The 27,887-nt window shown below is 38.0% G+C and overlaps 1 protein-coding gene across 3 annotated transcripts in view; it reads left to right on the top strand.

Annotated features, from left to right (window-relative positions):
* The window catches only part of ABCC9 (ATP binding cassette subfamily C member 9), an 84,510-nt gene that overhangs the window by 20,795 nt on the left and 35,828 nt on the right, over positions 1-27,887 (top strand). For all 3 annotated transcript variants that reach the window (XM_085323986.1, XM_085323987.1, XM_085323984.1), the window contains exons 7-17: positions 4,376-4,570; positions 7,481-7,645; positions 9,200-9,355; positions 12,149-12,283; positions 13,593-13,755; positions 14,356-14,396; positions 15,320-15,462; positions 18,825-18,933; positions 20,408-20,518; positions 21,501-21,573; positions 23,185-23,290. In XM_085323986.1, coding sequence (XP_085180112.1) covers positions 4,376-4,570; positions 7,481-7,645; positions 9,200-9,355; positions 12,149-12,283; positions 13,593-13,755; positions 14,356-14,396; positions 15,320-15,462; positions 18,825-18,933; positions 20,408-20,518; positions 21,501-21,573; positions 23,185-23,290 — 1,397 coding nt within the window. The remainder of the gene's footprint in view (positions 1-4,375; positions 4,571-7,480; positions 7,646-9,199; positions 9,356-12,148; positions 12,284-13,592; positions 13,756-14,355; positions 14,397-15,319; positions 15,463-18,824; positions 18,934-20,407; positions 20,519-21,500; positions 21,574-23,184; positions 23,291-27,887) is intronic.

The raw sequence follows: 27,887 nt of genomic DNA, 5'->3' as shown, positions 1-27,887 counted from the left end.
CATCACCTTTCCAGGGATGGAGGTGAGGCTGACTGGCCTGTAGTTGCCTGGGTCCTCCTTCTTGCCCCTTCTTGAAGACTGGAGTGACATTGTCTTTCTTCCAGTCCTCAGGCACCTCTCCAGTTCTCCAGGACCTTTCAAAGATGATGGAGAGAGGCCTGGTGACAACATCTGCCAGCTCCCTCAGTACTCGTGGGTGCATCCCATCTGGGCCTATGAGTTTGTGGATGTCRAAWTTGCCTAAGATCTCTAACCYGATACCCAATTCTCCTTGACCAAAGGAAAGTCTTCCTTTCTCCAGACTTTCTCTCCCATCTCCAGGCTGCAGGATTCCTGAGGGCTGCCCTTAGCAGTGAAGRCTGAAGCAAAGAAGGCATTCAGTAWCTCTGCCYTCTCTGTATCCCTTGTCACCAGGGCCCCCATCCTATTCAGCAGCAGACCCATATTTTCCCCAGTCTTCCTCTTGCTGCTGATGTGTTTGAAGGATCCCTTCTTGTTGTCCTTGACATCCCTTGCCAGATTGAATTCCAGATGAGCTGTAGCCTTCCTCACCACATCTCTGCATACTCTGACAACATTCTTATAATCCTCTCAAGTAGCCTGTCCCTTCTTCTTCTTCCACATTCTATGTACTTTCCTCTTCTGTCTGCGTTTTGCCAGGTGCTCCTTGTTCATCCATACATGTCTCCTACCCCCTTTGCTGGGCTTCTTTCTCCTTGGGATGCACTGCTCTTGAGCTTGGAAGAAGYGATGCTTGAATACYGGCCAGCTCTCCTGGACTCTCCTTCCTTCTAGGGCTTAAYCCAKWGRATTCCTCCTCCARGTAGGTCCCTGAAGAGGCCAAAGTCTGCTCTCCTGAAGCTCAGGGTTGCAATCCTGCTTGTTGCCTTACTTCTTTCATGTAGGATCCTGAACTCCACCATCTCRTCRTCACTGCAGCCAAAGTYGCTCCCAACYTTCACATCTCCAACCAGTCCCTCTTTGTTGGTTAGGACAAGGTCCAGCAGGACACTCTTCCTTGTAGACTCCTCCACCACCTGCATSAAAAAGTTATCATTGATGCACTGCAGGAGCCTCTTGGACTGTCTGAGCCTAGCTGTGTTGTCCTTCCAGCAGATATCAGGATGGTTGAASTCTCCCATGAGAACTAGAGCCTGCAATCGTGAGGCCRTTTCCAACCGTCTGTAGAAGGCCTCATTGACTTCCTCTTCCTGATCCTGTGTAAACCCTAATCTTCCCTAATTGTCAATGGACAGGGTTTTTTTGGTGGGGGGGAATGGTTTAATAGGAAAAGCAATTTTTAAAGTCAAGAACCATYAGAATTTCTTATATGTGCTATTGAAGCGTCACTGTGAGTCTTACCTGATGTGACAAAAAAAGTGAGGAAAGACTTTTAGATACCTAGAAATCAAAGACACAGAACACTACCCACTGAGSGAACAGTTATTATTGCTGGGGTTTAATTTGCTGGGGTGTATCTTACAGGTGGCTTGATTTATCAGCAAGTGCTGAATGTCTGCCTTTATTTCAACTGTTGAGTCCYTGAGATAGAGAACATTGCTGTGATTTGAAATGGAGGTAACAAAGATAAGAAAAACCTAACTAATGTCACMGTTTAGACCAACAGTCAGATCTGTCAATTAACACAACAACAAATGCTACCARCCATACTAATAAAAATAATCTTTACAAATTTAAAAAGCTTCCAAGATGTGTGGGTGTATAAACTGATTAAACTCACATTTGTGTTGCTACAGCTCTCCTCTGTGTTTCAGTAYGGCTACCTCCTTTTCTGTAACTGGATCATTTTTAACACTATGATTTAAAACTCTCTTTCTCACCTCCCTAAAGAAAAGCATGCCCTTCCAGTCTCCTGTGCCTGGGACAAAACCCATTGGCTTCAGTAGGCTTTCCTAGTCATATAGCCTCAAAAGGTCTGAGAAATCTGGGATGCTACCAAAAATCATCATCATGGTCATAACATTTTTCTGATGCAGAAGACTCATATTGAGAYTGGATAGCAAAATGATGATAATTCCACTTTTATAATTGGAATATTAATTTAATTTAATTAATAGAATTCCAATGAAAGATAAATAAATTTAATGKAGTGATAACAAGTACATGCATTTTGTAGTAGTACCAAAAATGGCTACTGAAATAGYAAAAGCTGGTGAAAGAAATAAGGATTGTTTTTAAAAATGGCTGAAATTAATTGCAGGTCCTAAGTAGTATGTGCTATTGTTTCTAAAATATTACAGACGTATTTTCCTAATAATTTATCTTAGCTCCTCTGAAGAGTTCTCCAAGGCATTAAAGTGCAGAGCATTTATTTGGAGAAGATGACATTGGCTCTTGCATAGCCATCTAGTTCAAAGCCTATTAGGCAGTAAATCCTGGTCCTCTTTTTTTCTGGGAGACTCCCATAAGGTCCTTGTGCYATATCCCTAATCAAAATAAGCACTTTAATTCTTACTACTTTCTGAAATTCTTCTGAAACCCWTTAACCTCTTAGTTATTTTAAAGGTCTTTAGGCAAGTAGAGAACAGAAATAGTGGTGGGATTTATCTCAGCTAAGTTTTGGTGTTTACGGTATAGGCAGTCATATCTGAGCTAGTAACCCAAGCTCTCTTTACAACCACTGGAGAGATAGAACCACTTTTATGGAAGAGATTGCACTAAACTATTTTAGACACATTCTTTCAAAGAAGGTGACTCACACCCAACTGTGCCTTTTATTCTGCTCTGACASTGCTGTAAATGCCACATTTAGTTAGAGGAATCTTTATGTGTCTAGTGAGATTTATAAGACAGCCTGGGTCCAGGCTTGATAAGATACTGATGCACCTAAATTTTTACTGCTTTAATCTTAATTTCCTTCTGGCAGCAATGAGGACATCAATGTATCTGTAGGCTGGAGGCACATGTAATATCTGTTTAGACAAGATCAGCCTGTGAGCTCTATGKTTTCAATAGGAGAGAAGTGCCTTAAGAGAATCATATTTTGGCACCTAATTTGAAATTATTTCAATGGGAGTTTTGGAGTGTCTGTTCACTTTTTTTTTTTTTTTTTTTAACTTGACTGGTTCATCTTCAGGTGCCAAAACACCTTTAAATACAGTCTGTACTACCTGAATACCCCATAACTTCTCTTGGACATCCATTCTCCTTGCCTACAAAGAAAATGATGATGATGAACTTAAAACCAGTATATTATCTCCAATTTGTCCTTGTGCTGCTTATTTTTCTGTGCTGAGTTTCTTATCATGGCTTATGACCACCCTGATCTAATCTCACCAAGCTAATAAGCAGTTGCTTGGTCCTCTGGTATATTTGTACATTTTTGGCAGCATCTGCATATTCTGTCTCACTGTTGAAGTGGTATAAAAGAAAAAACTGAGAAGAAAAGAGATGAAGTATGCAGGCGGAGTACAGACATACTTACTTKGGTTGATTTGCTGGGTAGGCAGTCATTACTAGGCTGTACTTAAAATGTCTCTGTGAACGCTCAAGAGGGCTTAGCCTGGGTTACAATTTGCATGCATCTGTGCTACTTGAAAAATGACAGATGCTTTTTTTAGTGTGTCAAAAGCTGCTGCCTGAAGTGCAAGAAAATATTATGCAGAGCATAGATCTGTTGAATAAAACTTTTTCTTCTCTAGATGAAAAGGACATCAGAAACATCGGAACTCCTCAGACCAGACACAGAGGTATACATCAGTTGAAATTTAGTGCAAGAGTCTTGATGTTGCATAGATTAACAGAACTAGAGAGAACAGAACTAGAGACTAGAGAGAATCATTAGATGATTTGATCTTACTTCCCAAGATAACCCGCTACTTTCACCTTTTTACTTCCAGTAATTTGTGATCAGTTGAAGTGAATCTTCTTGAAAGGCATCCAAGAGATAGAAAACATCAAGATAAACACACTAGCAGGTATCTGTCCAAGTTTTTCACGGATTTGTTCCTTCAATCCCTTACTCATATCAGAAGCCTTTATTGGATCAAGTGGTTTCACAGCTACAGTGGAAGCAAGATTACCTATATAGGCAAGGACTTGAAAGGTCAAACCTTCTGCTGAGCTGCACATGCGACAAAGAGTAATGGCTGTGTGCCAGTATGATTAATCTATGTTTGTGTTCTTGTGTTCAAAGGTTCAGAAAAGTGTTGGTAATTAGAGGTGAGGAACCACAATTACCAAGAGGAAGCAGAATTTTAATTTCCTCTGAAGAGCATCTGACATCTATTGATATCTACATCATTTTTGCTAACTCATTTACGTATAAAACACTTTTCAGGAACCATTTGGGCATCCAGACAAGAATTAAATTAAGGCCTCTGGTTGTACTTACACCTATTCCTCTGTTTTACAGAAAAAGGTAGCAGATCAGCCCAATCGGAGTCCCTCAATATGGTTAGCGATGTACAGTGCCTTTGGACGACCGATTCTTCTCAGTAGCACTTTCCGTTACTTGGCTGACTTGCTGGGCTTTGCTGGGCCATTATGCATTTCTGGCATTGTCCAGGGCTTCCAGGATACAACCAACAATACAAATGCAACAGAAAAGGTAAACTGATAACACTGATAGAAAGATGTTGTTGGGTATCAGTTTTTGATTCATATCAGGTATTTAATATGTCTGGCTATATGTGCTATATATATAGCATCATCATTTTGTTACTATCATTATTTCTTTCAAATAAATTGAGTGTTTGTTGGGAGGGACATTGAAGATATAATACAGATATAACACAGATAGATTTGCCCTGTGCCTGCCTCCTTCTGGAGTCACTCCTGAACTTCAAGGGAGAAGGAACTGCTTCTGCCTCTCATTCAGCCATGCCTCCTCATTCCAGGCAGGTCATTTGCTGGTGGTGACTTTGTGGTGGAGTCACCAAGGACAAGTCTGTGGAATTAAGTCACTTAATTTTTATGCAGTCGTTCATTTGTAGTTCATTGATAGGCTTGAGCTTTCTGAAATCTGCTTTCCAGTGGGAAGCTATGAATAGTCAGTCCCTGTTTTGACTGATTATGTTGCTTGTTACTGTGATGAAAAGCTATGTGGGTAATACAATGAATGACCCAGCTGAGCAGTAGAAAAGCACCTGCTTTATTCAATGGCATTCATGATTCTAGAAATACTCAAAAGATGCTGGTTCCCATCTTGTTTCAAGTTTCTGTACTGTCAGAGGTCATTTCAATAAGTACAAYACAAGCCTCTGAAACAGAACATTTTCTGTCATAAGGAGTTTTTTCATAACTAATGAAAAGACAAAAATTAAATTATTTTACTAGCCAACAGCAGACAAGATGTGARGAATAAATTTTCCTACATCTTTTTTCTGATATGGAAACATCTCCACACCCTTTATGCAGTGAATGTTTTGTATTTGAATGATCTGATAGATAATGGAATGGAATGGAATAATGGAATGGAATACCATTCTCCCCTTCAGATAAAGCATTTGACTGCTATCACTTTATCCGAGTATCTTCTTCTTGATTGCTTGCTCCTGACACTCATGTTCTTGACTAATGTTCTGAATTTTGCTTCAGACTCCCATTTAGCCATTTTACTGAAGAAGGAGATTTCAACTGTGCAAGTTAACAATTTATACTCTTCATCATCACTGAACATCCATGTGCAGGATTTAAGACATTGAGTCAAAAGTACATCTTTTCCCTACAAAATAATGATTTTTTGCATGTTCAACAAARAAGACATTTTAACTTGAACATGATAATTTCTGGAGCTACAATTTAGGAATCTGTAACTTTTCCTCCTTCCTTCATCTTTTGCACTCTCCAGAAAAGTGGTATTTAAAGTTTTAATCAACACTGGCTTAARGGAAGCTTAAAATCATTGGAGAACTTGAAACTGGTCCAATAGACTGACTTGGTGACAGTCRCTATTTCTCTTGGACACATTTCAGAATACATTGGCTTTTAATTTATGGATTTTGATAAACTTTCTCTTGGTTGTTCTTGCTATTATGGCTTTCTCATTTAAAATCTCTCTGGCTTGAATTAACGTGAATTAATTGAATTTTGTGCTTATTCCCCCTTTACTTTTATTCCTGAGAGCTCCGTGCACACTCATGTATCTACAAATGGTATATTGTTGTTATCCCGGCTGTACACATGCAGAAGTCGRATGCAGGAAAACATTAAGAGAAGGATTTTTAAATGTATCTGCCCAATAATGCCCATAAGCAGCCCCCATTTCAAAGGATCTTGAGTTGAYTAAATGACTCTGTCCTACTACTTCAATGGGACATATGTGTCTTACTTCAATGGCCCTTCTGAAAACTCTGTAAGGTGCCTATAAATGCTTGAGTACCTATATAGCTTTAGAAATTTTATGGTATGTTGATTATCACAGAAAATGTCCTTCCAGGCATGGGAAACAAACTCCCCTCTATTATAGGCTAAGTCCAGACCCAAAACTACATATTTTTGCATCTCAGTTGCATGTGGCAGAGGAATGAGTGTGTGATGAGGCTGGGGTCACTGCAATGAAGCAAGCGTGGATAGAGCAGAGCACCTCTCTTGTCTGCAAGTCTTGTGGCAGATGACAATACGAAGAGTGATGAACGAATCTTTAAGGGTTTAGATATGGGGCTTACATTGAAATATTTTCCAAACCTTTCATCTCAAAATCAAGCTGGAGATTTCATGAAAACAGACTTTCTTCTTTGTCTTTTTTTGTAAGAATTCCAATACATGCTGCTTCCAGCTGGATCRGAAATTCCAAAGGAACAGCTTTTCTCGCAGTATTTTGGTTTACTTCCTTCTCTGTCTGAAACAGAGCAGCCCAGTAAATATTAAAACTAGAAAATGAAAACAAATTAAGTGATGTAAGCGAGATCTTCTTTTCACCTTTTGAGGCATTTAAATTTCATGTTACGGGAAGGACTTACAGATATATTCCTATTTTATTCAAAGTGGTGCTTTAACGCAGGTAAAATTTGTACTTCCTTAGATTATATTTCTGGAAGAAATTATTTCCATAATATACAGATCTATCACAAGTAACCAATACCATATAATAAATCCCATATTATAAATACTATTTTTCACCTTCTTCACGGTGCAGGTGGAATGGGTTTTGTTTTCTGCTGAGAAATATGTTTATCTCCCCAAAGAATCATCAGAATTCTATAGAGAAACTAAGTATAAGGTGGACCTGGTGATCTCACTGTCCCTTTTCTGCTAATAACAATTCATTTCAGAACTGCTAAAAGGTAGGGTCCTATGTCTTTGGAACATGAACACCAGAGTTCAATTTCTATCCAAATGATTATGATATACAGGACAGCAAGAATTTTTATTTCCTACATAGTCATAACTTTGCTGTAATATCATCAATACTGTTTTTCTAATGCAATGCCTGGATCCTCTTGTTCCCAGTGTCTCATTAAGAGATAATCCCTCCAATGCTATTGTCATATCATTTCTTTTTTCCCTTTCTTTTCAGCTGAAGGGACCATCAAATTCATACCTTTCCTCAGAGGAATTCCTCAGGAATGTTTATGTTTTGGCGGTTCTTCTCTTCTTGGCCCTTATCTTACAGAGGACATTCCTACAGGCTTCCTACTATGTGACTACAGAAACTGGCATCAACTTGCGAGGTGCTTTATTGGTGAGCAAAGATATTGTTCCTGTGCTCTGCCAAAAAATGCATTAATAATATCTTCAGATTTGTTCTATCATTATTTTGTCCTTTATCTAAAGAGTCAATTCACAACAATATTTTGAGAGAATATATGCATTGTATTTTTACACAGAAAACTGAAAACAGTAGTATCACTGGCACAGCCAAACTAACAACAACAATTCATTTTGCTGAAAACTAAAACCATCACATTAACATATGGAAGTTTTACACTCTCTCTGATGTATAAAAATACATCTTTGTAGCTAATGTTAGATATATGAAGATAAACAATTTCATTTTGGCTCTGTGTCTGGTTTGTGCATTTACTTATGAGGTTACTTTTGCTCACTGTGAACAGAGTCAACTTGCAGAGTATCTTTGGCTAAGTTCTGTTTTCATGGAACATTATCTGTGTATGTTTAGTGATGATTTGGAATATGTACAGAGCCCTGTTGGATGAGGTGGAATAGGAGCGGATCATCTCCAAGACTGTGTCTCTAGAACTGGCATCCATTAACCTGGCATGAAAGTCATGTTTACAAACTGGAGCCAGTAGTTATATCTCAAGGTGTGAGCTGTAGCGGGAATATCCCGAGCCCAAAATCTGCAAACAGTAGTAGTATCTTATGCAAAGCAGAAGCTGAAAATGATGTTTTGCCAGGTGTAACTAATGTGAGAATATCATATCAATGTGGAAGCTCCTTTTTTTGTGTGTAATCTGTTTAGTATAGCCGTTCCAAACTTTTCTGCTTTCTCCCAGGGTAGATATTACAGCCTTGGTGAGGAATGAGGACTGATAATTTCGTTGTGCTTTTATGTTTCCCAGTTGCCATAATGGGAATTCTTAGGACCATATGCAGCTGATATAATTCACCATGGTCTACAGACATTTCTGTTTAATTTTACAAGAGCTGTCTTACTCACAGACAAAATATGACAAAGAGTACAAATTATTTTAAAAACTTACTTGAAGTTGTACTACTTGATATTTAATATAGCTAAGTCTTACAATATTTGTCTTTTAAAGTTTTAGCAGATATAAACACTGATTAATTTCCCACTCTTAAGCTCCTACAGATTTTGCAGAAATAGATGACTAAGTAAAGGAGAGACACTTAAAGGAGTACATATCCACACTGATCGAAAGTCCATAGCATGAGTTTAACTATTTTATTGAGTATTTGAGTTTAACTATTTAACTTCAAGAATATTTATGTCAGACAACATCGCAGAAAAACAGGCTCATCAGAATGTTTATTAAAAAAAAGGTCTTATCCTAGTTCCTTAATTCTGATGTTTTGTTGTGTTTTGTTCTATTTTAGGTCTACATTAAGCACTAGACCTTTTAAAAGGAATTTGAGGTGTTTAAAGTCTATTCTCTCTCTTTCTCATTCTTTCATTCTCTCTCTTTCTCATCTGAAAGACTGAGAGAAAGGCTGTGTAGATAATCACTAATACTGATTTCTGTGATGTTCTGCTGCTGCTATTGGTTTATAGTGGTATCATTTTCATATGTTCTATTTTATTTCTCCCCCACAGGCAATGATATATAATAAGATCCTGAGGCTTTCTACATCGAACTTGTCCATGGGAGAGATGACGCTGGGACAAATCAATAACTTGGTTGCTATAGAAACCAATCAATTAATGTGGTTCTTGTTCCTGTGCCCCAATCTATGGGCTATGCCTGTTCAGGTAGAGCATCAAAGTAATGGTCCTATTTTAGAGACTCCCACCCCTTTGAAAACAGTGYAAATCTATGCAGATCGGAGGGGAACCTCTAGCCCTTGACAGCACAATCATGTCAAAAGCACTTGCCAGGAAGAGGACTAACAAGTGAAAACATGGCCCATCATCTTCTGCAAAAGCTGGGAGGCTGTCCCTCTGAGGGCCAGCTAGGAGAGGTTTTCCTGAGCAGGATTTCCAGGTCATGGATGTGGGGGKGATGGTCTGCAACTTTCAAAATGATGGCCTGTCATCATTTCCCTGCTCATACTTCTTCTAATACTGACATGAGTAATTGCCTTTATTTCTGCCACATGACAACACCACAAGTCTCTGACCAAAACAGAGCGCAAAGCGTTACTGCATTTGCAGTGTCCACTTGTAACTGTGTGCTGTGGCAGGAAGGAAAAGCAATTGAATTCAGCTCTGTGACTGACAGCAGCACTGCATGAAATGCTCAGAGGAGCTCTCATCTAAACAAGAAGTTTAGTTACTGTAAACTTCTGGTTCTTAACAAGCCTGGAACAGAAACAGAGGAAGAACAGATCTGAAGGAAGGAAAGGTGAAAATTGTTAGCCTGAAGGAAATATTCAGAAGCTAAATAACTTGATAACTTAAACCACACTGATTTTCCATGTAGCTTGGGCTCTGATAACACTTTCCAAATTTTAATTTGGGGTGGGATAGGCATAATTATAATTTATAGGTGACAATGACATTAAGCGAATTAAAAAGCCRTTCTTATGTTAGATCTGTTTTGCCTAAATTACTGGTACTGCCTAGTATCAACAATCTGTTATAACAATCAGCAATACTACTACTGCTAATAGAAAAAACCTTGGTTTTATATGTGTATTTTAGGTGAGGGTAGGAGTTAGAAGGTTGTAAGAATAACTTCTGGAGGAAAAGAGAATAAAAGATCTGCATGGTAACAGAGGTTAGAAATAATACCATGATTTTTGTTTTAAGTCACTGTTTCACATCCAGGTTTATCTGGAAGTGTTGCTGAGAATACTTTGAATATTGTTAAATGAATAGGTGGTCAGATATCTGTGGCTAATTATATGCAGCCTAAATTCACCACACATTTGTCTCTTTAATAAACAGTTGCTCTTTCAGCTACTATAGAAACACACTTCCCTGTGGAGTGATGTATCACTAATACAGTAAAAATCCTGTTTTGAGGATGCTTCTGTTGATTTTTCTGGTTCCTGTAGTTCTTCTTTAAGGTATAAGGAGACAGGGAATATGGGGGAGCTTGAGTGTAGCTTTCCTGGGAATGAGCGTAGCATCACCCATGAACTTGCCCTGATGCAGAATTTACTGAATGAGTAGGTCTTCCTTCTGCTCTTAAGCTGTATGAATTGAAGTGATTACTTTATACCTTTAGCAATAAAATGTAAAGGAGAATACTTATATATTACTTCCTTTTCAAAGTATTAGGCAGTTGGTATCAGTAATGCAGGTTTTGTGGTAATATATCTTTCTGCCTGATTAGCTCAATCAGCTGCTCTTTGGGAAGAAAAAAAGGAACTAACCCATGCTAACTATGGGCTACCCCACAATCTGGAAAAGGTGACAGGACTATCCCATCTTGCCTTATGCAAAGGACATGATCTTCAAGGAATATTCCCCAAAATAGCAAATGTCAAGGAAAACAGCTTGTAGCCATTATTGATGTTACATTCGTCTAGAGTAACCAAATATGGTGTAACTGGCCATATCCTGATGAGGACTGCAATTAATCTCAGAAATTACTTTGTTTTTCCATCAGTATATGGACTACCATTAAGTGCAAATTCTTATTGTAGGATAAGGCCTTGAGTAAGAACTTCGGAGTTTATTCTGCGTACAAATTTCTGCCCGTAACCTTGTATAATTCAGCAAAAAAAAAATGGCACATAGGTATATTAACTTATGTTACAGGGGCCTGTAAAGCTGAAAAGCTTTTAAAATGTTGAAGTCAACTGATTCTTATTTGTGAGACTACATGCCAAGAAGATATATTTAATGAAAGAACTGACTCATTTAAGAAAGAACAAAAACACGAAGTAGGAAACTAGTTCTGTATGTCCTATTATCACTGAGGACTTTTCTGCACCATTATGTYGAGCTGTATATAAAAATACTTACAGAAGAGCTTGTGTTAATTCTGAAACCAGAATCACAGTAGTTGCATCAGAGCCATTCTCAAATAAACCTTTGTGAGAAGTGTACCTAAACTCTTTGTAGGACTGAGCTAGCATCTTGCTACTTTCCTGCAGAGCTACATGATAATGACATGCAAACTCACGTTTGTGTCACTCMCAGCACATCTGTATCATGTTTGAGTGCAAGTCTGAGATGTGCCTCCATCTGCAGTTATAAGAAGACCCACACAACAGAATGCAAATGTTATTTATGCCTATTTTAAGACCTTTGTGTACTTCCAGAGTAATGTAAGGATCTTTAGAGTAAATAAAATCACAGCCAGCAATTCTGCAAAATGCCTTGGGACAGGCACCATCTCTTTTAGTACCTGTCTAGGTCTCTGGAAAGCTTGTCCAGAATTGGAACTACTAGGCACCAACACAAACTGTGTTAAAAACAAAAGCCTCTAGGTTGATTTCCCGCAGTTTCCAAACATGACATTCTGAAAGAAGGTCTCACTTGATTCCTACAAACTGTTAAACTGCTTATTAGAAGGACAGATATTTTTTCTTGCTATCATTCTGGCACATTGAAATGTACTCTCTTCCCTACTTTGTTTTTTCTCTTCGTTAGATCATAATGGGTGTGATCCTACTCTATAATTTACTTGGAGAGAGTGCCTTGGTTGGTGCYGCTGTCATCGTTCTGTTAGCTCCGATACAGTACTTCATAGCTACRAAGCTGGCTGAGGCTCAGAAGAGCACTCTGGTAAGTAATTTATTTTAGTGACATTTGTGATCCAAAAATGAGAACAGGGAAGCAGGACTTCTGGATTTTATTCTTGTTTTAGTGCCCATTCGTTTCAGAAGCTTGGACAAGGCATCACTTAATTTTTTCATCCCTCCTTTTCTGTTTTTCTGTGGCTCAGTAGAAGAACTTCAATGTTTGTCAGACAAGCAGCTGAAAAAATATATGGGCCTTKACTTGCCTTCTCTATAGAGAATAGCAATTTCACCAAATAGCACAGCTTTCTCTGAATTAGAGTCCAGGAATTGATGTTATTTATGGTATTTTCAAATGCTGTATTTCATGAGATGTTGGCAAATAGTACAAGTGACCCACAAATTATAGAAATACAGTATTAAGAATGTGAACAACCCCACTCTGAAATGAATAGAGATTTTGTACTCTCACTCCAAAGCATTTTCATTATCTGATATCAACTGGCATTGCTAGACTAATCTCTATTGTACGTTCCCTTGTGCTGGATGTTTATTTTACTGTCTGATCTAGTTTACCGATTAGAAATGTTTTCTGATACTTTGTCTAATTTTTAACGTTATTCTCATGATCCTTGAACTTCTTTAMTCAACCTTCAATGTTTAGAGACTTGAAATACTTAAAGATTCCTCTTACCTTAATATTCAGGAAACACGTTATACATGTATGGAAATATTCTTCAGCATACTCGAATCCTGTTGAGTTATGCTAGTTTATACCAGCAGAGGATATCTTCTGTATTTTTCAGCAGGTTGAACAGTCTGCATCTTTCTTGTTGCTCTTTTCTGAATTCCTTCTGACTTMTTAAAATCTTTCTGATCGGGATGTTGCCGATGTAAGTGAGCACTGTTTTGCTAATGAGGGTCAGTTAGCAAAATACATCAATAAATGTCTCACCTATTTCATGACCATTCTGTATGCAACCCACATTGCTGATGCAAGTATGTATCTTGCATCAGCAATTGCTTACATGTAACCTTCTGTATATTATTACAAACACCATAGACCTACTAATCTGCCTTCCTGAGTGAGTTTCACACAATTTGAGGGATTCAGATTTTTTATTTTGTTTTATTCTCAGGAGAGGATCTCTTAATTTTTTCCCTCATTTTTTAATATCTCCAGAGAACATGAAAGTCTATATCTTATTCTGTATGACAATTGAAGGCATATACAAGATCACAAATAAATAAAAATGCAAATCTTTTTTGAAATTTGCAACAAAAGTGAGGGAGGAAAAGCATTCTCTCTAAAACTATAAACCATTCTCTTACCTTTATTTTCCTTTTAAATACAGGACTATTCTACTGAGAGATTAAAGAAAACTAATGAGATATTAAAGGGCATTAAGTTATTAAAGCTCTATGCTTGGGAGCACATATTTTGTACTAGCGTGGAGGAAACAAGGATGAAGGAACTCACTAGTCTAAAAACCTTTGCACTTCATACATCTCTTTCCAGTAAGTAACTACGGTTTTAGCTCTCGGAAATGGATCCTGCTCTTCATGTCAACATTCCTTCAACTAAAGCAAGACACAGCTGTGCCTATGACATTTTTTTTGTAGGATGTGATTAAAAAGAGACATGACACATATAACACAGAAACTTGAAAGTTTATAGAACATTTTGTTAATTTTTCTTTGTAGTAAATCTTCTGTCAACTTCATTATGGCATTACAGTTGGTTGTTTTAAAGTAAGAAGTCCCGGGAAAACATCAGCAGTTCTGATTACAGCAAAGATAAATTACTGCCTGAAAGAAATGTTATTTCTTTCACTGTAGAAGAGCTGAGATGGTAATATTTTAGTTGTGTTGCATAATAATTGTGCACGTGAAAATGTTTTATCCTAGTCCACAAAAATAAACATATAAATCCTTGGCTTATTTGTATGCTTAAGATCTCTTTCTTCATCATAGAAGGAAATTTATTCCTATAGAGGACTTTTTCTTTGGGAGTTTTAATTACTTGAACTGGAAATAATTGTAGTGCCGTGCAACTAATTGTAAGATTGTTTTTCTTGCTTCATATAATCTGATGCCCATTTTATTTCTCTTCCACAGTTTTTATGAATGCAGCCATACCAATAGCAGCTGTTCTTGCTGTAAGAAATGACTTTTTTCATCTTTACTTTAAAAAAAAAAAGAGAGAGAGTGAGGAGAGAGAAAGAAAGACAGAAATGACACCATTATTGTTGTGGGAACTATTGCTCATAAAACCCACAAATGAGTTAGTGTGCCTTTGCTGTCTGTAAGATAACATTACACTAAAAGAGCCCATTCCCAAAGCTACTATTCCACCGGCCTTGATTTGAACTGGTGAAAACAAAAGGAAATGTAAATTTTCATTGACAGCAAAAAACAAATTTCATAGCAACTTGAATGGAGACTTATCTTGAGAAGCTCTCACTTAGAAGGGTTTTCACGTGGCTTTGCTTTTCTATAGTCTGGCAATGAAACTCATTCCTCTGAAAGTACAACATAAGCCACGATTTCAGTATTCAAAAAAACTTAACCTAGAGTTGGAGGAAAAATAAATTGTACTTGTCTTCTGGCCAGGTTCATCTTCCTAATGCACTAGAGGAAATACAATGTGTTGGTCAGTAAGAAAACCTAACAGACACAGTTCACCCCACAGCTTGTGGGGTGTACAACAACTGGATGAAATACGACCACAGTTCTCTATCTGTGAAAAAACATAATGTTTAGTGGTTTCTTGCTGATTTTTCTGGGTAGTCTTTTTCCTCCAAATCCTGAAATCAATTATAAAACATTACAAAATGAAATGCTTTAATTTTACAAAGAAAATTTTTCATTCTTAAATTCCTAAGACACTGAAATTGCTGGCAAGTTTTTAAACCTCTTTCATTTTAACAGAAGACATGTTCATCTTCAATTTAGTGGAATTCCCCCAGAATTTAGMTATATAGTTATTGGCCTTGGTTGAGCACAATATTTTGCTTGTTTTCTTTCCCCATCTTTTTCAAGACAGTTTTTATCCTGACATGCTCTTTTTCTGATGTGACAGACCTTCGTGACTTACGCTTATATCAATGACAAGCCTTTGCAGCCTGCCCAGGCCTTTGCATCACTGTCGTTGTTCCATATTCTGGTCACACCATTGTTTCTACTCTCCACTGTGGTTCGTTTTGCAGTCAAGGCTATTGTAAGGTAAGCGGTGTAATCCTTTTTGTTCCTCCAACCCTTGAACATCTACATTCAGTAACACAATAAGGAAAGTCCTAAAGAAAGGACTCCCTGCTTGTGTAGAAGAAGAATTAGAAGTGGGACTCAGAATGGTGAAAAACCTGAGAGAAAACCGAGTAAACGTTTTGTTTGTTGCATGATATAAAGAAATGTTCCATTCTTTTCATAATTTCACCAGCTTTGGAAGTTTGGATTCAGAACCCAACTGTTCTTCCTCTTCTCATTGTATGGCCACCCACCACTATTCTCACCTAGTTTGGTTATGGGCTCTAGCCAATATAGGGAAGGCAGGAGAGGCTCAGTTGAAGCCATTTGGAAGACTGGCTCTGCTGATACARTGAAGAGCAACTGACTTAACTTTACCTCCACAAAGAGTGCTTTGTGCTTTAAGTGAGGATTTAGCATTGTCCTGTCCTAATATTGTTTAGCAATAGCATGACTTCTCTTCATAAAGAGTGGCTGGAGAAACATTGGGCACAGAGGGACTAGTAACTTGAGGGAAGCTGAGCACTCCGGGATTTTTCTTGCAGAGAAAATTCTGTTCTCCTGAATGACAGTAAAGAAATGCAGGAGTAGGAGGCATGGCAAGGCAGCCATTTGGGAGTTAAGCTTGTGAGGTTTAGGGAGCTGCATGGCAGGACAGGGAGGAAGTTGGCACAAAGTAGAAAAGATTCAAAAGAAAAAAAAAAGGGAATGTAAATTTTATATGTGCCAGGCATTCATTTATTTCTACTTATGTCTCCAAATAACCTGACAAAGCAACAAAAGAACTTACTTTGTGCCGGGCTATATAGCATTTAATCTCAAGGAAGCTGGTTGGTAGCAAGTCAAATTTCAGACATTCAACTGTGGTTTCAGTGGTCTGTATGGAAACGGTCATGGTCATGGGGCAGTTACGTAGACATGCACACTGCCAAGCTGTCCCAAGGGGCACAAACTGACACTTGGCTGGTGTTAACATAGCAGTTGTGGAGCACTAGCAGGATGTCAAGACCAGACTAACCTTCCCACACTTAAACATAATTCCTCCTTGCCCAGATTGAGGCACATTGGCAAGATACTACATTGTTACTGCCCCTGCCTCTCTTTGTTGGATAACAGTAATGATAAATAGCCATCAAGGGGATATTAGGCTCCACATCTTCTGCCATCATTTACCAGCACCACTGTACCACTGTCTCTAAAAAAAAAAAAATAAAAAATAAAAAAAAAAAATTAAACAAACAGAATTTATTATTATTGAAGGAACAGCAGCATGGCCACATGAAAGATTTTCCTTAGGTTGAAAATGATTTTTTAGTAGTTGAAAATCTGAAGTCTTCTTTATAAATCATCCTAATCTCTGCATCTCTGTGCTATGTTTAGTATAGCCTTCATATCAAAATGGCATGTGCATTTTTGTTAGCACTGCTGGCCACTCCTCAGAACATTATTTAAAGACCATATTTGCCAAAACAAACTTCACCCTTTGGCAACCTTATTTCCTATAATCTTTCTCCCATGAACCTCATATTCCCCAAGTGCAGAGGCATTAAGGATGCATTTTTGGCAACGCAATGGCCTCTATCATCAGTCAAATACATGTATATGAGTATGTGCTCATTTGTGTTGTGATTATACTTTGGTCAGAATCTCCATTTCACTTCAAAGACTAGTTCTGGTGACGTGAAAGTTTTTGACAGTACCAGTCCTCATCTTCTGAGACAAATGATCAGAAAGAAGTCTCTTATCTKCTATAATAAGACAAATTCTTGCTTGATGCAAGTACATTTTCTCTAKTAGAGGAAATTCTATACAGCCATGCTTTTGTCTTCAACTTGTTGATCTTCCTCTGGCTTTCTTGTGCTGTCTGTCTCTGGCATGAAGTGAGGACTGAATCAAACTATTAATGACTGGTCCTGTGAATTTGGGGCAAAAAGATGAAGCACTTCATAACATCCACTTGCTGGATGGCTGGCTTCCGGACTTGGTTCTGCAGGCTTGAGTTAGGGCCATGTCTTCCCCTTGCAAGGAGTTACACATCTCAGAACTGGGCTTACAAAAACAGCGCCATGAGCAACGGTGTGCCTTCTTCTACCTGGCAAGTTGTCAATGCTGAAGAAAGGTGTTATGCATCTTCTATATTACCTTTTTCCAAAACATTATTTCCTAATTCTAATATCCAAGAAGATACTTATGTAAGACTGGAATTCTGTTAGAAAAGTTAGACACCTAMTTTTTGCTTTCAGAAGCAGAGATAGGAGCATGTATACTGGCAAGAGGAAACAGTGACAATAGCAGTGCTTTCCTGCTAGCCAGTTTCTCAAGCCATAGCTTAAACAGGTTTTGATGTTTTCATGCAAAATGCACAAACAGGCTTTGAAACAGCACTTCCTTCTGACTCTCAGATTTTTGCTCAAATCACTGATTTAAAGTCATATGCTCTCCTGCTTTCTCAGTCTCTGCATCAATGCATTTTGATTTTAGTTTTTGCTCAGTGACACAGATTCACCATGACAGGTGGATGCTTTTGCCTTCCTCACTTCCCCAGAATAACAAAAATCCAAGTATTTATGGCACTCTGAAAAGGAGAGAGGCAGAGACAGGATCAAATTCCTCTGAATTTCTGAGAAAGAATTGAACCTATGTGCTATAATTCGCTGGGAAGTAGTTTTACAAAGCAGTCAGAGAACTTCTGCAGTATTTCTCCAGTGCTGGCCAGTACTGTGCTGCTTTGTAGAATATTCAGAYCTGTCTGTATGTGATGTGTCAGGGAGCAGCAAGGCTAGGGGCTCCACCAGCCGGTGCAGGGTGCATTGCTGGGTAGGGGCAGGGCTGCAGTGGGGCTGGATCCAGCAGCACTAGAGCATCACAGGGCAGGGACTGATGGCCCCAGGTTGGGCTGGAATGAGGGCCAGGCCTGGGGCAGGAGAGGGAAGGGACAGCGAGGCTTAGAGGTACCCATAGGGTYGTGACATAGAGTATACAAAAGCTGTTACATTGAAATTTTCAGAAGATGTAAGTAGATRAATGACCCATTTATGCATCCTGACTGTGTGGAGCTACAAGAGGAACAGAGTAGACAGGGCTGCCAAGATGGATGCCACCAGAGCTCTAGTGGCAATCACAGGACTTTAGCTCTCCTTTTCATTTTTAGTATTGTGTTTATTTTCTTTTGTCTATCCTTCTTCCACACAAATAGTTGTTCACTTGCTATCAAGGTGACAGGCAATCCATGAACTTCTCTTGGATTACCTCCAACATCCTAATGCCTGGAGTGCAGAMCACTGGAAATGTACCCACACAAATCTGGGTTTATTTAACTCACTGTCTTATTTTTTTCAAAGTGTACAGAAGCTGAATGAGTTTCTCCTCAGTGATGAGATTGGAGATGACAGCTGGAGAGGTGGGGACAGCTCTGTAGCTTACGAATCCTGTAAGAAGCACACAGGACTTGTAAGTTCTGTTTTATGACACTGAATTTCCAAGCAGGGAGGCCATATATCTCAATGGAATGCCAAAGGCCTAATAGATATCTATGGGGAGTTTAGGGTTTATCCTGTTTCTAACCTGTATATGATCTTAGAGAAGCCAGTTCCTCTGTCAGGTTTGCCTCCTCTACATAGGAACCTGTGAGTTTCTATGGTGTGAAGGGTCCCTAAACATATTTAGGCACCACGAAGTGCCAATAGTAGTAAAAAACACACCAATACATTTATGTAGGTTTCAGATTCATCCTTCTCAGTTTTTATAAATGTCCCAGGTACATTTCCTGTGGCTATGGGGACTGTACAGAATGTTAACAGTACAGTATTAGAGATATTGTACAGTATATTGCCAAGATGGTATGTTGGACATTTTTAGGTAGGACCCATCCCTACCTAAAAATGTCCAACACACCACATACTGTACTGTTAATATACTGTACAGTCCCCATAGCCTCCATTTTGAGGTTTCTATAAAACAAAATATTTCAGCTGTTTCAAATTGATGATTTCATTTGAAATGTGACCGAAACTTGACGATAACAACAGAAAGACGGGATTAGCATAAACTAAATTTTTTAAATTTAGTTTAATTTAAATTTATTTTATTTAATATCAATTTAAATTTAAATCTAAATTTAAATCAATTTAAACTTAGTTTAATTTAAATTTATTTTGAGMTGAATTAAATAATTTAGCCAACTTGAAACAACATTTGCCTTGCTTTTCTGGTTTAGCAATTACAATAAAGGAGAAAAAGTAAATTTTCATTGTTTTTTTGTTTGTTTGTTTCTCTTGTCCATTTTTCACCCAGCCTTACAGCCAGACAGACAAAGTCTAGATGATGGGGAGAGGGAAAAATAAAGGTAACGTCTATAAAGGTTAAATCATTCACTGTGGACTCTCTAGGGAGTCCACCTATAAGGAATCACTAAGATTACACCTATTCAGCTCAATACAATGCCACTTATAAATACCCCAGAGAGCTAGCTCCATATTCACTATTATACATTAGTGAGGTACTCTGGCCAAGCTAATCTGATCTGCTTTTCACTCCCACAGCTGGTCTGCTTCCAAGAACCAAACTGGTAACTCTGCATGCCATTGCACTTTCTGTGACACAGCTTTGTTTGGAGTTACCCTAGGTAGGGCAGAGTTATCTAGTGGTTTGAGGAGGATGACACAGCTGAAATTTGGGATAATTCCACATGGGAAACCAACATTATAAAGAAAGTTGCTGTGCTTCAGTTAAGGGTTTTAAAACATTGCAAAAATGTGCTTTACAGGAGTGTATCTCTATTATAACAAATATTGAAAAGCACTGGTTTCTTTTTGTGACCTAGGATGGTGGCAAGAAAGGGAATATTGGCCTTTTTTCAAAGGCACCAAATGCTGTCATTTCTTGAGAATTTCGTTTTTTCTCCTTTCTGTATTTCATCACGTAGCACACCAAGGCCATCAACAGGAGACAGCCCTTGAGATATCAGCTTGAAAGTTACGAACAGCCATCAAGGAGGCAAACGCGTCCTGTGGATATAGACGATATCGCAATCAAGGTGGTTTGAAAACATCAGCTCATTCTTTACAAGGAACAGGTCCTCCTGCTCAGTACTACAATAGTACCAAGTAGTGCCCAATTGCTGCTCTTCTTCCAAAGGCAAATTGTCCATTGCRAAAGCAAGTACAAAGCCCTTAAATAAATCAGTTCTTTGGCCAACTCTTTATAGTGATCCTCTGACTTCCGAGGAACAAGGCATCATGAATCTCAAGGAAAAAAAAATTAAACGATCTGATATGAATAAATTAATATAGATTTTTTTTAGGCTTTCCATCCATGCACTCCTCTTTCGTTCTCAGTCAAAACTGTTATATCATTTTTGTCATTTTTTACTGATAAAGAGCATATTTGACTGCATGTCCTGTAGCTTTTCCAGCATTTTCTGACAAAATTCATACAAATTAAGTGTGCTAGTTTTAAATGATTATTTGGATCAAATTTTGTCTTAATATGGCCCTGTTCTCTATGGGAAGAATGGTTCATGGTCATGTTAACATCAAAGAAAGTATGTGGAAACATGGCCAGGGTCCCCTGGGGAACATTTTGGGGAAACCATGTGAGTATTCTATTGTTCTTTGGGCACTGATTCTCAATAAGCAGTATATCACAATATGCAGAATAAACTTCTGTGATAAGCTGTGGTATTTAGACTGTCATCAGTAAGATCTCAGGGCCACTAATTCTGGTGTTTATAATTTCACTTGACAGAACGAAAGTGTTTGGTGTAAGAGTTAAGTTGAGACCATCCCTTTACTGCATTTCATGCAGTATATGTATGTGCGCATATAACTTTTCCTATTCACAAACTTACCTGAGTTTGACAGTCTTTACTAACCTAACTTCCATTTTTGTGTGTATGAGCATACCTCACTATATCTATCGATCACAGATTTCTTAGTAACACATTTTAAATCAAAGTCATTCTAATTTGTTTCCTCRTTTGTTTGCATATCATCTGACATGTGGTAATTGTTTTGTAGGTGACCAATGGATACTTTTCCTGGGGCAGTGGTTTAGCTACATTGTCCAATATAAACATCAGAATCCCAACAGGTAGGACAAACACATGGCTTAAACATGAAATATGCTACTAATATGCTAAATTGCTACTAATTCCATTTCTTCATGTTGTGGCATGCACAAAAATACACATCTATTTTATTATAAGGAAAAATGAAGGAAGAAAAGATATACAAGGTCATGAGCCATATGGATCACGGAATTACATCATTAACCTCAAGTACTACAGAGTAACAAAAGAATTGCATAGTTTTTATCTTTTTATTAATAAAAATACCAGATAGCAGGAACAAAGTCAACACTAAGAAAAAATATGAAAAGGATGGTTACAGAAAAAGTCATTATCATTTTAGTAGTCAAATTAAAAAAAAGAGAACTTCAGACTGGGTCTGACCAAGAATCCATCTAGTTCCATATTTTGTTTCTAGCAGTGGCTATTGGTTGATGCACAGGGACACAGCTAGTATATGTTATAACCTCTTCTCCCATTCTTCAACCTTACACTCTCCTAGAGTCCTAGACTCCTAGAGTATTTTCAGCTCAGAGCATTTCCTGAGCCTCATGCAGTTTGTCTGGTGAGAAATCCCTAATGACTTTTGAGTATTTGTCCAGTCTGTCTCTGAGCTTTCTAGATTCTTGCATCTAGATTTCTAGATTTCTTGCGTCTACAACATTCTTTGCAAGGAGTTCCACAGATTTACAAAACATTGATTTGTTTTGGAAGATTTACATACCAAGTGGGAAAACTAATTATTATTTTCTATTATTATCATTATTATTATTACTGGAATAAAATTCCTGACATTGCACTGTTGATATTTCATGTTAATAAATAGTCATATTTTATTTTAATGTGCTATCAAGTGCTTAGTTTTAAAACAGCTTGTTACTGTAGATTGACCCATGTTGGATGTTACACAGCTATTATTAAATCAGCCCAAAGTATTCTAGATAACTTGTTTCRCTGTACCATTAGGGGTCCTAGACATTTGTGCTGGCCTTGTACAACATTTATTGCTAACAGAAGGTCTTTACTTGAAGATGCTTACAACCTAAGCCCATGGGATTGCAAGCATGGTGAACCAGACTGAAAGGAATGAGTCCAACTCATCAGTTGGTGAAACCAACTCATCAGTTGGTGAAAAGTTAACCTGGCACATGGACTAACTAGCAGAATTAATAAATTCACTCAGTTTATGGGAATATCTGACAAGGACCAGTGCCACCAGAGAGTAAGACTGCCAAGTGGCAGTTGGGGAAAGAGAAGTACAGCAAAAGAGGAAAGAGTAATGAATCTTCTTCTTTCAGTTGCAGTGACCTATTATATTGGCCCAAATTTTCATAGAACTAGAGACTGAATAAATACTCCCCACTTCATATCATTTAATCCTAAACAACTTTCCCAATGTAACATATTCCTACACATTGTATGATAATATGTTGTAGCAGTATTCTCATTCCTTTGGAGATTAGTGCTCTCAAAGTATTTGTCCATAGATGAACAAATTCAATATTGATCGTTAGCATACTGAATACTATTAATTTTAACCAGCTATTTAAAGTGGTCTAGAAATGGATCTAGTGGGCTTGAGTTGAATCATTTTTTTTAAATGTTTGTTATAGTTATTATTATTATTATTATAGGTCAGATGACAATGATTGTGGGTCAAGTTGGCTGTGGCAAGTCTTCACTTCTCCTTGCTATATTGGGAGAGATGCAGACGCTGGAGGGAAAAGTTCACTGGAGCAAGTATGTTTTTTATAGCTCTTAATTGCTGTATTCTTTTAAGAAGGAAATGCAGCAAATAACAGACACTTGCATAGTATCACCAAATAGCTGTTTGGTAAGAATGGTGAGGTGCAGTTTACATTGGTTGTGTTTCATCAGAGGTGTTTATAATCTAGTAGTTTCACACAGCACTTGCAACTCAAGTTGTGAAAATAGTGACATTCTGCAAGAAGCATTGAAGGAATGGGATAGCTAACAAATGCGGAAGAAAAGACAGTGCTCTAGTTTGGATTCCTACCTAGATTATTAAGTCAGCTCCTATGTTTTCCATACTGTTATACTGCAACTGTATACCTGTGACAGAATGACAGGCTGGAGCTTCTTCAATGTGTGGGGCAAGAGCATACAGGAAAGGTTGTGTTTCCCACTCAGTGATGCTGCTGCTGGCAGGAAAAGGTTATATAATAACTTGTGAGCAGCACTTTCCCCTATCCCTGGTATCTGCCCGAGCCTCAGCCTATAGAAATCAGTGTAAGTCTTCACACTAACATCTACAGAAAGCATCCAGGGGACACTGAATACCTAGAGTGTTAAGGTTCAAAAGAAGTTGCTGTGAGGACAGAGTTGCCTMTGAGGTCAGACATCTGGATCCACATGAATTCAGATCCAATGAATGAGAACTTCACACAGATACTAGGTGGGAGAGCAACAACTGTTCCTGCCATAAGGTAGGACAGAGACTGTGGAAGGGATGTGCTATAACCTCGGGACTATCTCTGTGATTTTAAAGATCAATTCTGTTTCCCTAATCTGCCATGCCACAGTCTTCTTATTGAACATTTGAATAACTGAATCACAAAATATTTAGGGTTTGAAGGGGCCTCTGGAGAGGTCCATCATCTGATCCAACACTCTGCTCAAGCAAGGCCGTCTAGAGCAGGTTGCCCAGGACCACGTCCAGCTGGGTTGTGAATATCTCCAAGGATGGAGCCTCTCTGGGCAATCTTTACAGTGTTCAACCATCCTCACAGTAAAGAAGTGTTTTCTTATGTTCAAGTGGAATTTCCTTTGTTTCAGTTTATACCCATTGCATAGGTGAATTTTGCCACAGAGACAGGTTTTTTTGCCCCATCCCTTGAATAGTTACCTGCTGTCATCTTTTTCCTACAGCAATGTTGCAAGCTGGTTACTTTTTCTTTCCCTACACTAATACGTGTGGAGTTTTTTGTTCTCTAGCTGCATTTCACTGTCTAAAACAGTATGAACAGCTATTCTAAAACGTATGATCTCACTGGAGTAGTAGGTACAATTGGAGCCAAAGCAAGAATAACTTTTTTTTTTAAATCAGATGTGAGTTTAAATTTTGATGAACAAAGAATGTATGACCTATAATAATAGCATGTGGCACAGTTAATTCCTTTGAAACATGCAATGAGAAAGTTGCCATTGCAATGAGGCATTTTGTTTTCTGARTAATTAAAAAAAAACAAGGCGTGACTAGAGTGTACATTAAAATTATTCTCATGACTTTTCAAAGATGTATTTGAGAAAGACTGTGAGAATCTCTAGAAGTGAGGTTGACTTGTACTGAAGGGAAATTCTGAGATAATATGGCAGGGTCATTACCAGGCAGGGACGAGAAATCCTAACTTTGCTGATGTTGTATTTTTAGCTAGTATTTGGGACTTGCTGAACATCTATCATTTCCTATTCAGACAAGTTTGAGATTTTGCAGATGCTTAACTTTTCTTAGGATTATTTCCTAAATTTGTTAGTGTTTCCAAGTAAAGATTTCCAGTAAAGGTCACATTTTGCCCAGTGCCTTATGGATGCATGCTGTGATTAGTAACATGCATATAGCCTTTCACGTTTTGTCCTTTGTAAACTATACTCTCCAAGACACTCTGCTCCAGTATCACGATGTTCAAGAGAGACTAAGTTTATGTTGTCTGTGGGTTAGCAATCTCTACACAACCAAACTGATAACTCAAATGTGAGTGTCTGAAGCTTTACTGAGTGACTGTTCATTGCAACCTGTAATTTGCTACTGCGTTATAGCTGAATACAAACCCAGTTATGTTTTGCTGATAATGTCTGACAGAGAGATGAGTACAGAAGGATACCATGAGTATTTAACTAAGTGGACTCTGTTGCTGTACACAACAAAATCAYAGTAAAGGGCCTCTTTATGCTCTTAAATCCCTTTCCACGTGATTCCTCATGCCTGACTAATGTAGCTACTGATCCAAGGATAAAATGCAGGCTAGATGAATTCCCCAACAAATTCAGATGGATCAGACTTCGGCCTGATTTATATTGCAATAATCCTGTCATGAATCTATTTGAAAGCCCATCATGGAGCCCGGGTACACTGCTGCTGTTGTAGCTGGCTACAGAGAGAGCTGTATATCCCACTGCCAGGGCTGTCACTGGTTCAGTATCTTAGGGAAAGAAAGTGTGTTAGTGTATCTTTCTGTAAAAGATCTTGGCCAGGACAAATCTTATGGGCCAGATTTCATTTCTTCACAGTTAAATGAGACATGTCTGAGATACATTACAAACCTTAGACAAGAAACCRGTTTTTGTTTTTCCCAGTGAATAGTGGACTAGAGAGACTTTTTAAATACTGAATTGTGAGGCTATCCAGATTCAGTGATTCAGCTGAGCCTTTTGTGAGAGACTCAGAAGAGATCTGAGTTTCAAACTCAGTTAAGTTTTCAGAGACAGATGTGACAAATACACTGAGACATGTATTCCCTCTGTCCACACCAAGCCATACAGTTAGAACTATCTTAACCGGGTATACATTTTCTATCTGTTTCTATCTGAACAGATTTTCTATCTGTTGAACTTGTTTCTGTGCAGAAYGGTTACTATGTACCAAGTCAAAAACATGGGCAACACAAGAATTATGAATTAGATCCTCACAAATGGCCTGTTCTGCACTCAAGCGATGAAAGGCTTCAAGAAAAATTAAGACARTAGTACTGCCTTCAGCAGAATTACCAAGAGAAACTACTTATCAAAGATTGCAACCATAGTACTTTGTAGAAGACAATGAAGGACATTATCCATATAGAGATAAATGGCTGGCTGGGTAAGTGTCAGCAGCCAAAGTCTGCATAGCTGCTAGTCTTGCTGTGCTGCTGTGGCCAATTGAAATGATTGGAAAATAGAACTAAATAATTTGTCCAAACTGTTGGATAGAGTCTATGCATATGTTTACTTCTTGGAATTCTCTTGCCCATATTAGAAAAGAAAATGATCTGTCCCACTGTTACAGTGGTATCCTAGAAATTTTGTATCTCTTTATTCTCCTCCATATTCATTTTGCAAGCTGAGGAGATCTGGACCCAGTTAGAGATGCATTAGTCTATTTTAAAATGTCTAGAGTTAGTACACAAATTGTCCAACCTTCAGCTAGGTCTTTTTTTTTTTTTTTTTTTACTGTTGGCTTAAAACTTTAATTTAAATATGTTTCTGACAGATCAGTTGATGTAGTCAAAAGTCATATAACTAGTCAGTTTAATCAGTTTGTTCTTTACTGTCATTTCAGAATTGAACTTCCCATGCCCTGTTTTGTGGAATATGTATATTTTATGATACAGAATGAAAATCAGTATAAGCAAGCACATTTCAAGAAGTAAAAAAATTAGAGCAAAGAGTACTAATCCCAGTGAGCAAATAAAAACCTCTTTATGGAAATCTCAGGAGCTTCAGTTTCAGCCCACTCCCATGCCCTGCAATTGCATCATTCTTTTGCATTGAGTAATAAAGCACGAGACCAAACATTTAATCTCCTTATTTGCGAAGGCCTCAGCTCAGCAAAGATCCTACACATGTGTTTATTTATGAGATTATTCATGAATGTGAATTCTCACAGACCTCTGAATTCRGGAAAATTAAAGCATAGTTATCAAGCTAAGTATGCAATGAAATATTGCATACCACGGAAAAAGAGTTTGAGAAACTGGGATCCTAAAATTAGTCCTTGTCTATTTGATTAACCTATCTGATTATAATGGAAAGCACGGAAATTCTGGTAAGGAATTACAGGGGATCCTGTAAGGCTTGTGCCCAGTTTTTGTAAAATAGTACTTCAGTGGGCACTCCCAAACATACCCGTAACAACATTATCTCCTTTGTTGTCTACCATTATATGCACTGCTGATATAAGTTTTATAATAGCAGAAATTTATGTTTTCTTCTTTTTTTTGTTTGACTTGACTGTATTTCTCCTCAGTAGACACCATCTTTTGCTTTCTTGTAACTTTTTTTCTGTTATAGAAAAGATTGGAAGCTTCTACTGAATAAAGGACCAACTTTGGTGAAGTAATATCTGTTCTGAGCCTTGATTTGTGCWCTCTGACCCTTCTGAAATAATCAGCAGTACTTAGTCATCTCTCACGTTATAACATCTTCTGTGGCTATCAATGCTCCAAGAAAACACAATGATAGTGCATCTCAAGAGGCAAGAATTATCAAGGCTCCTAGAGAGTTGATCTGCAGCACATAAAGCAATATGTCTCAATTCTGGCACTTTGGGAAGATGTTAGATATGTGAGTCCAGCATTACGAGAGCTCTGCTCTTGGAATTATTCTGCCCTTTGCCGGAGTT

This window comes from Rhea americana, unplaced genomic scaffold (assembly GCF_003343005.1).
Source record: "Rhea americana isolate MKP2758 unplaced genomic scaffold, rheAme1 scaffold_9, whole genome shotgun sequence".
NCBI lineage: Eukaryota > Metazoa > Chordata > Aves > Rheiformes > Rheidae > Rhea > Rhea americana.
The sequence above is the reverse complement of the archived record's forward strand: the minus strand, read 5'-3'. Positions and strand labels throughout refer to the sequence as shown.